The sequence below is a fragment of the Limulus polyphemus genome, unplaced genomic scaffold (assembly GCF_000517525.1).
Source record: "Limulus polyphemus unplaced genomic scaffold, Limulus_polyphemus-2.1.2 Scaffold6645, whole genome shotgun sequence".
Lineage (NCBI taxonomy): Eukaryota > Metazoa > Arthropoda > Merostomata > Xiphosura > Limulidae > Limulus > Limulus polyphemus.
The window spans coordinates 30,120-45,248 of record NW_013672255.1 but is presented as its reverse complement, the minus strand read 5'-3'; the positions used below and the strand labels follow the sequence as shown (position 1 = coordinate 45,248).

At 32.3% G+C, this 15,129-nt stretch overlaps 1 protein-coding gene across 1 annotated transcript in view; it reads left to right on the top strand.

The window, feature by feature from the left end:
• Nucleotides 1-4,622: 4,622 nt before the first annotated feature.
• LOC106473930 (E3 ubiquitin-protein ligase RNF19B-like) overlaps nt 4,623-15,129 on the top strand; it is a 24,525-nt gene continuing 14,018 nt past the window's right edge. Inside the window, exons 1-7 of the mRNA XM_013934620.2 lie at nt 4,623-4,915; nt 7,087-7,349; nt 9,183-9,344; nt 9,448-9,650; nt 12,175-12,319; nt 12,731-12,893; nt 13,971-14,085. Coding sequence (XP_013790074.2) covers nt 4,712-4,915; nt 7,087-7,349; nt 9,183-9,344; nt 9,448-9,650; nt 12,175-12,319; nt 12,731-12,893; nt 13,971-14,085 — 1,255 coding nt within the window. The 5' untranslated portion in view covers nt 4,623-4,711. The remainder of the gene's footprint in view (nt 4,916-7,086; nt 7,350-9,182; nt 9,345-9,447; nt 9,651-12,174; nt 12,320-12,730; nt 12,894-13,970; nt 14,086-15,129) is intronic.

Sequence of the window (15,129 nt, the reverse complement as noted above, 5' to 3'; positions counted from 1 at the left end):
TTCGTCGGAACGAATTTACGGAGAGTTAATTAACAAACGGAGACGTAACAATATAATTAATTTCCATGAGAGTTTCGACTGTTAGAGGAAGTCATGCTTATGGAAATTATTTTCTTTTATGCACTAACTAAAGCATACAGGTACAAGTTTTGTTTACGAATAAAACAGGTAATTTGTTTTTTAAATCTTTTTTTCCCGTACTTGTTTTGTCCATAAACAAAGCTTTAATTTTCATGTTACAAGTTCTTTATTTATTTTAATAAAGCATACAGAGTTCCACGTTCAATAAACATTATATTTCTCCACAACTATTCAAACACTCCGTTACTGGCTGCCAGGTTTCTAAACAAGTCGCTTCTATATTATAAGAAAAATAGTGGATAAAAACGAACTGATGAGTAAATTAGAGAGCTACATCATACATGATAAATCTAGTCCTAAGTGCCCCTCTCCCCCGAATATTATTAGTAAGTAACTTAATAGGCCACATAGTGCTAGGCAAACAGATTCTTAGATGCAGATAAAACTATATTAAAAGGGCTTTTTTGTGTGAAAATAGAATTGTGTGTGTGTGTGTACGTGCACAATGTGGGACTGCATAGGGTGAACAAGGTTGAAAGTGCAATCGTACATTTATGAAGCATGGCGAAAGTATACAAGTTAATATTACTGAAAAAGGTATATTAAACTAAAACAGTTGCAGACATTCGTCAATACATTATTACAAGATAAATAAAAAATTTGGATCGTAAAAAACTAAGCAAACAAGGCTGGCGATACTGTAGACATTATTTACTTCAACTAGAAATCCCTATTTTGACTCCACCACATGAAGTTCTAGCAACAGCATGGATCCAAAATAGGGATTTGTAGTTTGGGGAAATAATGTCTACACTATCTCCAGCCTTGTTTTCTTACTTATTTTACGATCCCTATTTGCAGGTTTTTTAATTCCCAATTTTTTTATTAATTTTGTTTGCTGGCTTTTTTATGTTCAACTATGGGCAAAGGATTACTTGATATGGTAGTTAACTTTATACATGGTAATCATAATAAACATAGCTAGTAGTTAAATTCGATGACGAGGAACCCATTTTGAGACTAATAATGGTTGGAGACGGCTTGAATGCGTAATGAAGAAAAACTTTAATATAAGTTTAACATAACAGCAAATATAGAACGTTTCGACAAGGTGTTGTCATCACCAGGCAAATATATACCTGGCCTTAAGACACAACTCCATTAAGCACGTATAAAATTTTACCAGTAGAAAAGCAGCCTTTTCAAATAAAACATATACGACTAAAACCTCGCTCTAAATAAACTTTAGTGTATTTTAAAATAATTATTCTACAAATGTGTATGATAGAATTTAATATTATGTGTATATGTGTATTGATTTTTTTACTCTATCAATTCATACACCTATTGTATGGTGTACAAAGGATGGAGTATCTAAATGTTAGTCATGTAATGCTCATTTATTATTGGCTGGTAATTCCTGTTTCACCCTGTACTTCAGCTTTTTAAAGGAACACCTGATATTTGTAAGAAAGCTAACTTCAAGGGGTAATGATAACATCGTTTAAACTAGAATTATGATGTTTTTTAGCTAATGTAAAATATAGAAGAAACAAATCGACTTTTCAATACCCCTTCGACCTTCGCAGTACCTTATTTAGTATTCTACAAAAGATTTGAGTCAATATACCAAGCCGTTTTGTTGTAGAGAAAAAATAATAATGATTACAAACGGGCCGCTTTTTTGTGCATTTTTATATGTGTACAGCCTTAGCAGTCAATAGTAAAGTTTTTAAAGTGTTGTTTGAACTGAATATTTACTGTTTAATGCGTTTTTTTTCTTGTTTTTTTTTCTTTTCTTTTTGCCCGAACGTTCTATTAGGGTTTTGTGCAATTCCTATGATTCCTATTATGAACCATTATCGTGGTTCATGATACCGTTAGTAATACATCAAAGTAAGGGGATGTTACCTGAGAAACAGTGAAATTAAAAGAAGAAAGTAATATAGTATACAAAACAACTCTCCGGCAGGGAGGAAGAGGTCTAGAAAGTATTATGGATTTCTACCTAGATGTGTGTAAAACTAACATTTTAAATCTGTCTTTTTTCCGCCACGTGACATTCCCCAGGAGGCCATTCATTCAATACCATGAAAAAGCTGTTGTCTAGTGTAATTTGAATATCAATATTACAATTGTTTTACAGACAGCCATACTGTTCATGCTTAACTAAATATGTAAACTACGGTCTCTACTCCAATATCATTTCATTCTCTCCCTTTGTTTTTGTTAAACAGTCGCAAAGTTTTTGTGAAATAAAAGGAAGTCGCTTACGAAGCCTTCAATTTCATTTGTGTTGGGCAACGGGAAAAGTGAATAACATGCATAAATTCTAGGTAATTAGCAAGCGGAAGAACGAACTTGGGTCCCATGCAGTTGCATCCGTTTCACATCCCTAATGTCGCCCCTGAGAACGAAACTTTATGAATCATTTGTAGGCCACTCACATAGCTAGTTTTGGGCGAACATATATTGATGACCTACTTTTTTGTATGTAAACGCATGGTTGAATACAACTTTTAGCATACTTGTTTCCAGCAGCAGGGATAAGTTAGTGTGGTGGGATGTGCATTTAGGGTTTTGTAGAGTAAGTAGGTTGTCAAATTACGTGAACTACTCAGCGAACCTTATCGTAGGTAGTTAAGGTAAGTACAAGGTCTCTTTTCAGTCGTAGTATCTGTAACCAGAAAAACTTGTTAGTAAAGTTTGTCATTCTTTTAAATTCTGAATTGTTCAGGTTGTTGCAATAGTTGAAACATGAAAAGTTGGCAGCACAACTCTTCTTAGAAATAAACGCAAAATTGTACGCCAAAAAGTTATTGCAAACCTTTAACATAAGGTGTAGGAATATCTTTATTTGTTATTTGTAGTGTTGTCAGGGAAACTTGGAATTTTCAAGAGTCAGAGCCATTTAATCTGTCTAAAATCTTGTGATTTATTGTGTTTAATTTGAGCTAATTTTTCTGTGGATTATTGGCGTAAACATTTAAAATAAACTGTCAAAATAGTGTGCTTGTGTGAAGCTCAAATTAATATTTTGATATTATAAGTTACAGTTATTTTTATATCTTTAGAGTATTGTTTTACATTTGTAAGCGTTTATATGCTTTCTTCAGCATTGATTTTTTGTATCTCTTACACTTAACATCTTTGCTTTGGTTCAAGCCCAAGTATAGTTACCATGATTCTAGCTCTCATATCTTTTACAATGGCTCAAGGAAACTAAAACTGAGTATATTAGATAGCACATGTAAATGAATATTCAAAGTTAATTATATATATGCCAGTACATAAGTGATTTAACAACAGATATATCTACAAGGGATTTAGACCTGACAAGCAAAAGTAACTCTTGAGTGCAGTTTTTCTGTGTTTAGTACTTGTATACTTGTTCATTCACAGTACCAAATTGTAGATTAACTATCAACTAGTTTTTCACCATTTTACCAGGAAATACCTCTGAACTTTTAAAACCATTTGTAGAATTTTACTTTTACACAGATATGGAACAGTACTTCTTAAAGATTACTTTTGTTACAATTACACGCATTATTTTATTTAATGTGATATTAAATATAAGTGTTTCAACAACATTAACTAGAACACATACAGCTTCTTCCTTTATATAGGTGTAGATTTTAATACCCATTAGAAAGATTGTAAACACAGTGTCCCATTGCTGTTTTTCAGTTAATTTTATTTGTAAAGGAAGTGCTCTTTTTCATAATGTTCATTTAGTACTATTTGTGGGAGAGTAAGAATAGTGTAATTTTTAGTATCTGTATCTTACTTTCCTTTGTAAAAACACCCTGCTTTATAGTGCCTATCAGGCCTATTGACATTTAGTTTTACAATCTTATCTCCTACTACACAACGAGAAGTAAAAATGGGCTTTTGGTTTGTAATACTTTTCAGTTACTTTAGGTATGTAGGAAAAGTCTGCATGTACTTTTATACTGTTTCTAGTACATACTGCATATACCAGTGAAACACTAAGAAAAGTACTAGTTTCATATTCTGTATAGCAGTTTGTGTTTTGAAGTAAGAAGGATTGGAATTTTATACAGTCTTTTGATAGTCATAACAAAATATCTTTTATAGCCCCTTGTACTTTTTTGTGGGAATAAAAAGAGAGGTCTAGTTTTACAGTGTTATGGAGGATAAAAATTAACTGTGTTCCTCTGTTGTTTTATCTAAATGAGTAAAAAAGGGAGTCTTGTTTCTATGGTGATTTGCTTGTTTCTATAAGGAATAAGTAAAGGATATATATTAACTGTGATCCTTTGTTGTTTTGTCTGCATTGAGTGAAAGGAGTATTGTTTCCACACTGTCGGGTTGTTGGGCTTCCTACATGAATAACAGGAGACCTTTTACATAGTTCATGTACAATTTTCTCTAGAACCAAACCTTAATCTAGTTTGATAACTTGCTGTTTTTTCATTTGTTAATTATAAATTTGTATTGTTTCAACCAAGAAACTTTTAGTGTCATTATTTAATTAATCATATATCACAAAATACATTTTTAATTTTTCTAGATGCAAGCTTCACCATCTAAGGGGTAAGAAAACAGTGTGTACTAATAGCAGCCATTTTCTTTGGTTTAATTCTGGAGGTTAATCTGTCAAAAAATGGCCAGTGCCTCATCCACCACATTTACTAATGGAATTTCTCCAGGATCTCGTAAACATGGCTTCAGTCGTCTCTCTCTTGGTCGCATTTTCACCAGTGCCTCTTTTGGTCGTCGTGGAAATGGGCGGCATCGACCTGTTCCAGCAGAAACTGATAACTGTTCAGAAATTAGTGTTGTGGGTGGTAACCCAGTCAATAGAAAAGTAAGCTTTGTAATTAGATGAAAGTTGTAGAAAATCTCAGTGTTCTTGAAGAATAAGATCTAGTTTTAAGCTCAGTCAATATATACATACATGTAAAGAACTGAAATGAAAGGCTGAAACATAATGTTTCTATAGCATCAAGTTGGACATACATTTAAATAATTGGAATATCTTTACAGCAGCAAATTAAGTATGTAGTTTCTTTTAAGTATTGGAATATTTAGTCTGCAGCTAGTTAAACATACAGTCCACAACAAGTAGAGTATAGTGTGGGTTAAATGTTGAACTGTCACATAGCCTATTTTAGGATCTAGATGTATTGGAGGAATTTTTTAACTTGAAAGAAATGTTTTACACTTATCATCTCACATGGTATTATATTAGTATTTAACTTTATCAGGTTTTTATGCATGTTTGTCCTGGATTTTTTACAGTAGGTGTCTGTGACTTGTTGGCAATAAATTTCAATAATAAACAAACAGCACATAATCCACTTGTTTCAAACTAATATATTCAAAGAAGTCAAATATATAAATATACAATAGTTTGTTACACAGTTAATTACCACAGTTGTATCCATAGCTTTAAATTAGTGTGTCTTTTCATCAAAGTCCACACAGGCTGGTTCAATTACTTTATAACACAACTGACAAGAAAAAGTGTTCTTTTCTGCTCTGTTACTACAATACAATCTGTAATAATTTCACTTTAGAAATCACCACTATATGCTCTTTATGGCTAAATTCACAATCATGCACTCTAGATCTATCTATTGTATCTAACTCTCACTACATTTTGGACACTTATAGACTAACAGAGGCTTAGAATGTTCTGCACACTACGAGATATTATGATGCAATGATACTCAATCAATACAACAAGAAAAACTTAGAAGGTCCTAGTAACATGAATTGAACTACAATGTATGATTCATACACAGTTACGTAAACAAACCTGTGTTAAACTATTGCTGTTAAAAATAACTAAATTTAACACTCATGCTAAAGTTAAACCATCTGAAACATAACGCTCGCATTAACCCAACAGTCTTGTATATCTAACAATCTTTGTTACATATAAGAATAAAGAGTAACTGAAAATAAGTTAAGATCTATTTAATACTAAATTTTGAAAGACCACTAATATTTATGTTACAATATGAACAAGGATCAAAGCCTTCTAATTACCCTTGGAGTGCAAAAATAAGAGTGATACTATAAGTTTCAAGTTAAAACATGGTTAAAGAAAAGTCATGAATGAAATACCAAATTTATGGAAATATCTCTGAAAAGAGTTAAAGAATAGGTACTTGTTTGTTATTGTTAATAATCAAGAAACAGGTAGATTTTGAAAAGTTAAAGTCCGATGATGATATCAACCATAGCATGTCCAATGATACATTTCAGTACTTGACGCTAAGCAAACTTTTCCGTTTCGAGCTGCTTTTTAATTTAATCAATAGTTTCATTGATACAATGTCTATATGAAAAAAGTTTGTTTCAAACTCCTGTTGTTTAGTAAGCCAAAACATCAATTATATTTTGTCATAAGACAGTAAATAGTAGTGGCTAATTGTGTTTTTAAATACTGTTTTCTTTATTTGGTCCTTTAGGTTATTCTGAGAATAAAAGTGCATAATAGTATTTCAACTACACTCTGCTCACCCTATCCACTGCCAATGACTATTATACTTGTATCCCAGCCAGTCTGATGAGCTCAGTATTAAGTGAAGTGTGTCACAGGCAATGGATATGGTAAACATAGTGTGGCTGAAATACTATAATACACTATTCTTCACAGAAAACCCTAAGGGACCGAATAAAAAATGTAATGTTTAGAAAATAGTAAGCCTAATGCTGTTGTCTTATGTCAAATATAATTTATTATAATCATGCTTCATCACCAATAGCATTCACACAATGACAACTAAAGCCTTAACATGTTTTGTCATTATAATGTTTACATTCATAAAAAGTGAAAATAATTCTTCCTAAATTTCTCTCTCTTAAGTGAACTTAGCTTATTTTATGAATAGTCTTTTTTTTGTCATTTAAATAAAAAGGTTATTCTCTGTAAGCTATTATCAATTGTGGTTTCTTTGATTGCATTGTATACTCTGAAAATAAGAACTTATTGAGTGATGGTATATTTTTTAATGTTTTCTTTATTAGTCACAAGATCCAACAAGTGTTAAAGAATTCTTCAAGCATTCAGCAGTGAGTCAGTTTTCAGACTCAGAGTCAAATTCTTTGTCTAGTGCACGCAGCGAGGCACTTGCCGATTCTTCCCAGAATGGAGGGATGGACCAGCTAGAATGCCCCTTTTGTCTGCTTGAACTACCAGTTCAGTGCTTCCCTGAGTTAAGCTCATGCTCACATCGTGCCTGCTTTAACTGCTTACAGACTTATTTCAAAATTGAAATTTTTGAAAGCAGGTAGGAACTCTGATAGATTTATATATTTCTTTGTGCCTTACAAAAGATTTGTTTTCAAATTTAATGACAAGAAATCCACTTTTAGAAAATAAAGTTTGGAGATGACTTGAATGGGTAATGAAAAACTTTATTACAAGTAACAAATGTACAACATTTTGACAGGTACAAGTTATTTACATAGATACAGGACAGTTGTTTGTTTATTTTGTTTTTAAATTTTTTTTAGAATTCCATTGTTAGAAATAGTCCAAAGAATACATCATCTATGCAGGGGTGTGACTAGTATTTAGAGAAGGAAGGGATTAAAAGAAAGTAGAAGGGAGGGGGGTTCTGTGGTGCCATAGGAACAATGTTTCTTGTAGGGGGTCAAAATTGACAAAGCCTCCTGTAAGAAGTTGGTCTTTAGCAATTAAAAAATTAAAATGAAACTGGTATGTCTTGAAATATTTTATGTCTAGCTATAATCATCAGTTTTTGTTTTTTAAGTAATCTTTGTTCCATGTTTTTTGTTTGTTTTTATGTGTGTGGGAAGAATTTATGTTTATTGCTACAGCTATGTGCTACTGATTTCTTGGGAAAAGTTAAAGAATGTATGTTGTGCAAAAAGTAAAGACTCCAACTGTAAATAATGTAAAATTGTTAATATTCCAGTTACTTTTATAAAATTTTCTCTACATATATAAATTACTAAAAATATCTACATACATCAGTGTGAATCTGTTAGATATGCATTTAACAGGACAATTATATATATAATATTAATTCTAAATGCTATTATTTAAGATCATCTTTGATAAGAAAATTGTCATGTACGACTCTTAAAAGATTCATTTAAAGTCTTATTATATCATACAAAGTAACCTTTATTGGACAAGCTCTTTATAAACTAAAGCAGGGCAGTATTTCATTATGTATCTTACGCTACCATACACTTTAAGATGAATAGCCCTAGATTTTTAAGAATTTCTCTGACATAGTATGTTTCAACTCTGATTGTTGGCCACATTCCAGGCAAAGTGTAACTGGGCTATTTGCAAGCAAATGAGTTCGGTAGTGCTATTTTAAGCTGTAAATCTCAGTATCTAGAGATTATGTCAATTTCTGTTCTGTTTCTCTCTCTTTCTGGACAAAAAAATGTGTTGAATTCTAGGAATAATGTACATTTACTTTTGTAGTTCACAGTTTTATAGTTTATAATATTAGGTGGTAGTTTAGGTAATTTGAAAATAGTGTTTTGGGGTATGAAAACTGGTGTATGGGTGGTTGAATGGATTTTTTTTTCACTATAAAGTTAAATCTAAAAAAAGAAATTTAACTACTTTAAAGTTTTGTGATGTGTTTTTGTGTTGAAATTGTAAGTGTTGTTATCAAATGCAGCATATTAGTAAGGCATTCATTTTATGTATACAAACATATAATCCAAGTATGACTGGGTACTAAGAGCATACTAATTACTGGCATATATCTAATTAGGTAAAAAAAAAAGATTTCCTAGCATAGAATTGATAGTGTTTCTTTAATAATACAAAATACATGAAAAACATTTAACGTATATTAGATGACTGTTGAAAGGAAACATTACAATTTTCATAATAAAAGAAGTAAAGGTCACAAATTGTATGTGGTATTTGTGTGTTGATATATCATCTCATGGGTTTTGTATTACAACAAGAAAATAAATTGGGTAACTCTGTGTCAATCAAGCATCACTTCATCATAACAGAAAAAAGTAATCAACTAAAGCAAAAATTAATACTTTCATTAAAATTATTGTTAGTAAACTTGAGCAATTAGAAACAAGTTAAAACATGTTAATTAGTTTTTTATTGATAGGGTGAACATCTCATGTCCAGAGTGTACTGAGCCTCTTCATCCAAACGACATTAGAATGATCTTGAATGATGAATCTGTTATTGGTAAATATGAAGATTTCACAATTCGACGTGTATTAATGACAGAACCAGATGCCAGGTGGTGCCCAGCCCCTGATTGTGGGTAAGTTCTCAAGGCTTTATTGTTATAAGTTACAGTAAGTTTTATGTTACACTTGTTAAATGTTTACTAAGCTAAAAATTGAAATTCTGCTTTTCTTCCATAGTTACGTTGTGATAGCAACTGGTTGTGCAAGCTGCCCCAAGCTAAAATGCAAACGACCTGGATGTGATACATATTTTTGTTACCATTGTAAGCAGGAGTGGCATCCCAATCAGACGTGTGATGCTGCCCGAGCTCAGAGGGCTCGCCATTCTCCTCACCCACGTTCAGCATCAGTGTCTTTCAGTCAGGACTCAATCATACAGAGTAGGTGGTAGAAAACTATAATGATATGTAGGATAGTAAACTAACATACACAGAGTAGGTGGTCAGTGTATATAATTACATGTATGATTATGCACAGTAGGTGGTAGAAAATCACAATGATATGTAGGATAGTAAACTGACATACTCAGAGTAGGTGATCAGTGTCTGTAATTATACAAGTATGATAAAAAAAATTTAAGATTTTATAAAGACAAGTAGGGATTGATATGTACGTAACCTAGCTAGCTATAGTAATATAGAAAGTTTTAATTCTGCAAAAAGTATTTAAACAAGAAAATAAAAACTGAGTTACCTAAAATTAAAAAAAGTTATTCCTACTTTGGCAAATCACTGTAATTATGTTAGTCTAAGCCAAAGTAGAGATAATTTTTCTTCCAGTGGATATGGAAGTCCTTACCACTTTCCACTTCCAAGCCACTAGGGTGGTGGACCATGGAGGTATCCTCTTAAATGAGATAATGATATAATATACATATAATGATAAAACCATTCAGTTGAGAATAGGGCGTTGATTTTCTGCTGGTGTACATGACTATGTCTAATTGGTGCGAGCCATCAAAATTGTATTTCACCCCTTCTATTTGGATCCCCCACCTATCCCCACATTGATGTTGGTTTCCAGTGGTTGGGTTTTGGATCTAGAGCTGAATCAATCAACATAAGTCCTCACACATGTATTACAGGGGTCTTTATTTCCTCACTCAATTATACTCTTGTTCTTCCATCTGTGCTTTGGGTCACGAAGGAGGTACTTGCGGATTAATACAGTTCTTCCTCTTACGCTATCCTTCGATGATTTTATTATTCCAAGGATGATATTGTGCTAGGGTTGGTTCCTGTCAGTTTGGTTTTGAGTGAGATGGTTTACATTACAAAAACATCTCTATGATACCAGAAGGCAGGTTTCTGGATCAGTCAATCAATTTCTCATGTTGCTATCATATGTCCTGTTCATGGATCGGGAGGTACGAGATTCCCTCTAGTGTGATAAAGTTTAGCTGAAGACCATATGATCCTCTTTCCTACCCCCACCAGATGGTTGGGTTTTGGATTGTAGTTGTCTTGCTGCCTGTATGATCTTCTTTCGTACCCCCATATGGATGTTGGTTCCCGGTGGCTGGGTTTTGGATTGTAGTTGACTTACTTATGATATGATCCTCATTCTACCCCCACGTATATGTCGGTTCCTGGCAGCCTGTGTTTTGGATGCAGTTGATTTACACATCCTTTTACTCTCACCAACATTGATATACTCTAAAGGATTGAGATTTCAATATTGTGTGGTTTGGATGACTATCCAACCATTGTTATTTCCATTTTGGATGTGCTCCTCTCAATTTCTCGCCCATGTCTGCGACACCTCTTTCCACACTGGGCAAAGAGTATACCTGGTACAGAAGTGGTGCAGTCTCCCATTATGATCCTCTATTGCGAGGATCTACTCTTTTAGCATGTGTCCTGCAAATGCTTCTTTCTTTCCCTCACACTGGTCCCTCCACCTATTCAATGTGGGATTCTAGCTATTTATGTGAGCGGAGGTAATGTAACATATCGGAAGTTCTAATTTTCCTGTACCGAAAAAAAATACTAATAGGTACTTTACTTCCTTTCACACTTCTCACCCTTCCTCTCCACTGAAAACTGGTGCTTCCACTTTCTGCCAAAACTTGAAGTAATAGTTCAGTAGAATCGAACAGAGGGAGTCACATGTGTTAGAAGTGTGTGTGTCGCACTCTTATTGGTGGAAGGTTGTCGCATGATGATTTGCATGCGAGACACATTTGAATCATTTGATTGTAAGGTATGTGGGAGCTCAAAGCTTGCAGCATGCAAAAAAACATTTTTTGATATAGAGGGCAGCATTGAACAAGAATTGCTATTTGTGTGAGAGAAGGTAAGTACCTATTGGAAATATTTTTTCAGTATAGGAAAATTATAACATTTGATAATTATTTTTTTAGATATTACTCTAATAATCAAATTGGAAATTTTTTAATGAAAATCACTTTGCCCCAAGAGCAGTCAACATTCTGAGTCCATGCACAAAACATTAAGAGTTATAATAAGGAAACTAATGACTACTTTGTGGTTACAAGGATCAACTCCATAGAGAAAGAGTTAATCAAATTAATTGTAATTTTGGTTAATTAGTTATTTTATGTGACTTAAAGTGTTGTGAATGATGCTCATAGGTAATTGAGTTAATTGCCTAACTCCATTCAAAGCAAATGGTAGGTTCTATTGTGAAATCTACACTTTTTCAAATACAGAATGGGTTGTATTAGTGAAACGTTTTTCTGTACTACAACTGTTTTTATGAATAATATATAACACTATTATTATTGTTGGCATATAAATTATATCATTTTACTACTTGTTATAATATTGAAACAAACAAATGACTTGTATCAAGAAGTGCAATATTTTAGACATAATCAAAGTACTTCTGTGTTTTATTGACAAATATTATATAATTACTTCAACATTTATCTGCTGTTTTTAGGAGAAGACATTAAGTTGTGTCCATGTTGCAAGGTATTGATTGTTAAAATGGATGATGGCTCATGTAATCATATGACATGCAGTGTTTGTGGTACAGAGTTTTGTTGGCTGTGTATGAATGAGATCACAGACCTGCACTACCTGAGGTAAGGAGAAAAATAAATGGTTAGTTTTTATAATATAATAACACTGAAGTTTGTTTTTCATTCATTCTTTTTATCTTCACCTGTAAATAATTAGATTTTTGCCCATTTTGAAAATAATGTATTCCAACTTGTTTTAGTGTTGTTCTTATGTATGTAAAGAGTAACGTTGAAAATTTGAAGAATGAAATATAAATGAAATGGAGACAGAAAAAAGTTAAAACATTATTGATTCCAGAGCATTCTACATGTAGATACAAATGTACAAGGATTTAGTTAACCTAAAAAAATAATTGAAAATAATACTAGGCTAAGAAAAAATTTCTACACATATAAAACTTGTATATTAAATTTCTACTAATATGAATGAAAATACTGTAATTTCTATTCCTTCTTATATTGCTAATTTTATAGCCCATCAGGCTGTACATTTTGGGGAAAAAAGCCATGGAGTCGAAAGAAGAAGATCATCTGGCAGTTAGGTATGCTAGTGGGTGCACCTGTTGGAATTGCTTTGATTGCTGTTATTGCTGTTCCCGCCATCATTATTGGTATTCCTGTGTGGGTGGGGAGGAAGGTAAGGAAATCTGGGAGCATATTGTTAAGGGGTCACTGAAATTAAATATATTATTGCTTAGGAAGAATCTGTAGCTGATATACAAAATTACTCTTGTTTTGTTGGTGTAAGAATGCATACATACCTTTTTAAAGTCTGAGAGTGAAATTGCCTTGTAGCTTTGATGGAATTGTAAGTTATTTATGTTCATAATTTCTAATTAATTTTTAAATTTAAGACATAGTAAACAATTTAAGTGTTAAAAACAGTTTTCTAATGTCTCATGACATTTGTCTTTTGTAATAGATGTTACCATAATACATTTGACTATAAAGTTTTTGTACATTAAATAATAATTCATTATTCAATGTATCTTTTATACTCATGTAAGAATGTATTTCACTTTAATGTTTGTGTTCTAGATTATTACATTATAAAAAGTACATTATAATTCAGTATAATATTAGTTTACTAGGATAAGTATTAATACATTGCAGCATTATAGTGTTTTAGTTGGTTATAATCCATTATTTCTTCATTGATCGTATATTTAGGACAAATTTTATGGTGTAGTCCTTTGAGCAAACTAAAGCTCCCAGCTTAACGGCAGTATGGTTTATGTGTGATGATTAATATGCAGATGTTGGATAACATTTAGCTCTATCATGCGATGATTAATATGCAAATATTGAGTTAAATATAGCTTTATCGTGTGATGATTGATATGCAAATATTGAGTTAGATATAGCTTTATCGTGTGATGATTAATATGCAAATATTGAGTTAGATATAGCTTTATCGTGTGATGATTAATATGCAAAGATTGAGTTAGATATAGCTTTATTGTGTGATGATTAATATGCAAATATTGAGTTAGATATAGCTTTATCGTGTGATGATTAATAGGCAAATATTGGGTAACATTTAATTCTATTGTATGATGATTAACATGAAGGTGTTGGTTTAGGCTTAGATGTATTGTGATGATTAATATGCAGTTTTTTTTTAACATTTAGCTTTATAATGTGATGGTTAGTTTATAGATATTGGATTTAGCTGTATCGTTTAATGAATAATATAGGATTTGGTTATATTTAGCTCTATCGATACCACACAAGCAAAAAGAGTGGCAAACACATGAGAAAACTTGCTGTCTTCAGTGGAGTAATGGCTTCAATCCTGGTGTCTCCTGTATTAGCAGGGATTGCTGTTGGTAGGTTGTACGTGTGGTCAGAATAAACTATTTTGATTGTCTATATTTTATAGTAATTTAAAATTTATTCTAAAAAAGAAAAAGAGGAAAACAGTACAAAGAAATAGCATTATTATGAGCACCTAGGAAATCTTTGTAAAAAGCAATAAAAAATACATAAGTTAGATTTTGTTGAGTACCTTGAAAAGAAAGTGCTGGAGTTAATGTTTAGGAATGATGAATTACTTGGATGTAATACAGTCTTGTAAAAAGTTTATAAATGTAACATAGTCGTTTCTAGTTACAGGGAAAGGGAAAAGCCTTGATGTACATATCTAGGTACGAATTATTGGATTTAATATAGATTTGTTAGATACAGAGAAAGTGCTTGATGTAAATGTATAGGAAAGATGAGTTAATTGGGTGGAATATATAGTTGTAAAGAGTTTATAAACATAACCTAGTCTTTTCTAGACACAGGAAAAGAGAAAAACCTTGATGTTAATGTCTGGGTACGAATTATTGGGTTTAATATAGATTTGTTAGATACAGAGAAAGTGCTTGATGTAAATGTATAAGAAAGATGCGTTAATTGGGTGGAATATATAGTTGTAAAGAACTTGTGACATGTTTTGTTTTTTTTTTGACACAGGGAAGGGAAACTGCTTGATGTAAATGTGTAGGATTGATGAATTATTTGGCTTCAATATAATGCTGGTCCAAAATGGCCAAGTGGTTAGCGGGTCACAGGTTTGAAACCCTGTCACACCAAACACCTTTCAGCCATGGGGGCATTATAATGTGACAGTCAATCCCACTATGCATTGGTAAAAGAATAGCCCAAGAGTTAGTGGTGGGTGGTGATGACTAGCTGCCTTCCCTCTAGTCTTACACTGCTAAATTAGGGATGGCTAGCGCAGATAGCCCTCATGTAGCTTTGCACAAAATTTATAACAAACCAATATAATGCTGGATAGAGTTTAGAAATGTAACTTCACAATTGTTAGACACAGAAAGAACACCACTTGAGGTGTATATATATATATATATATATATATATATATA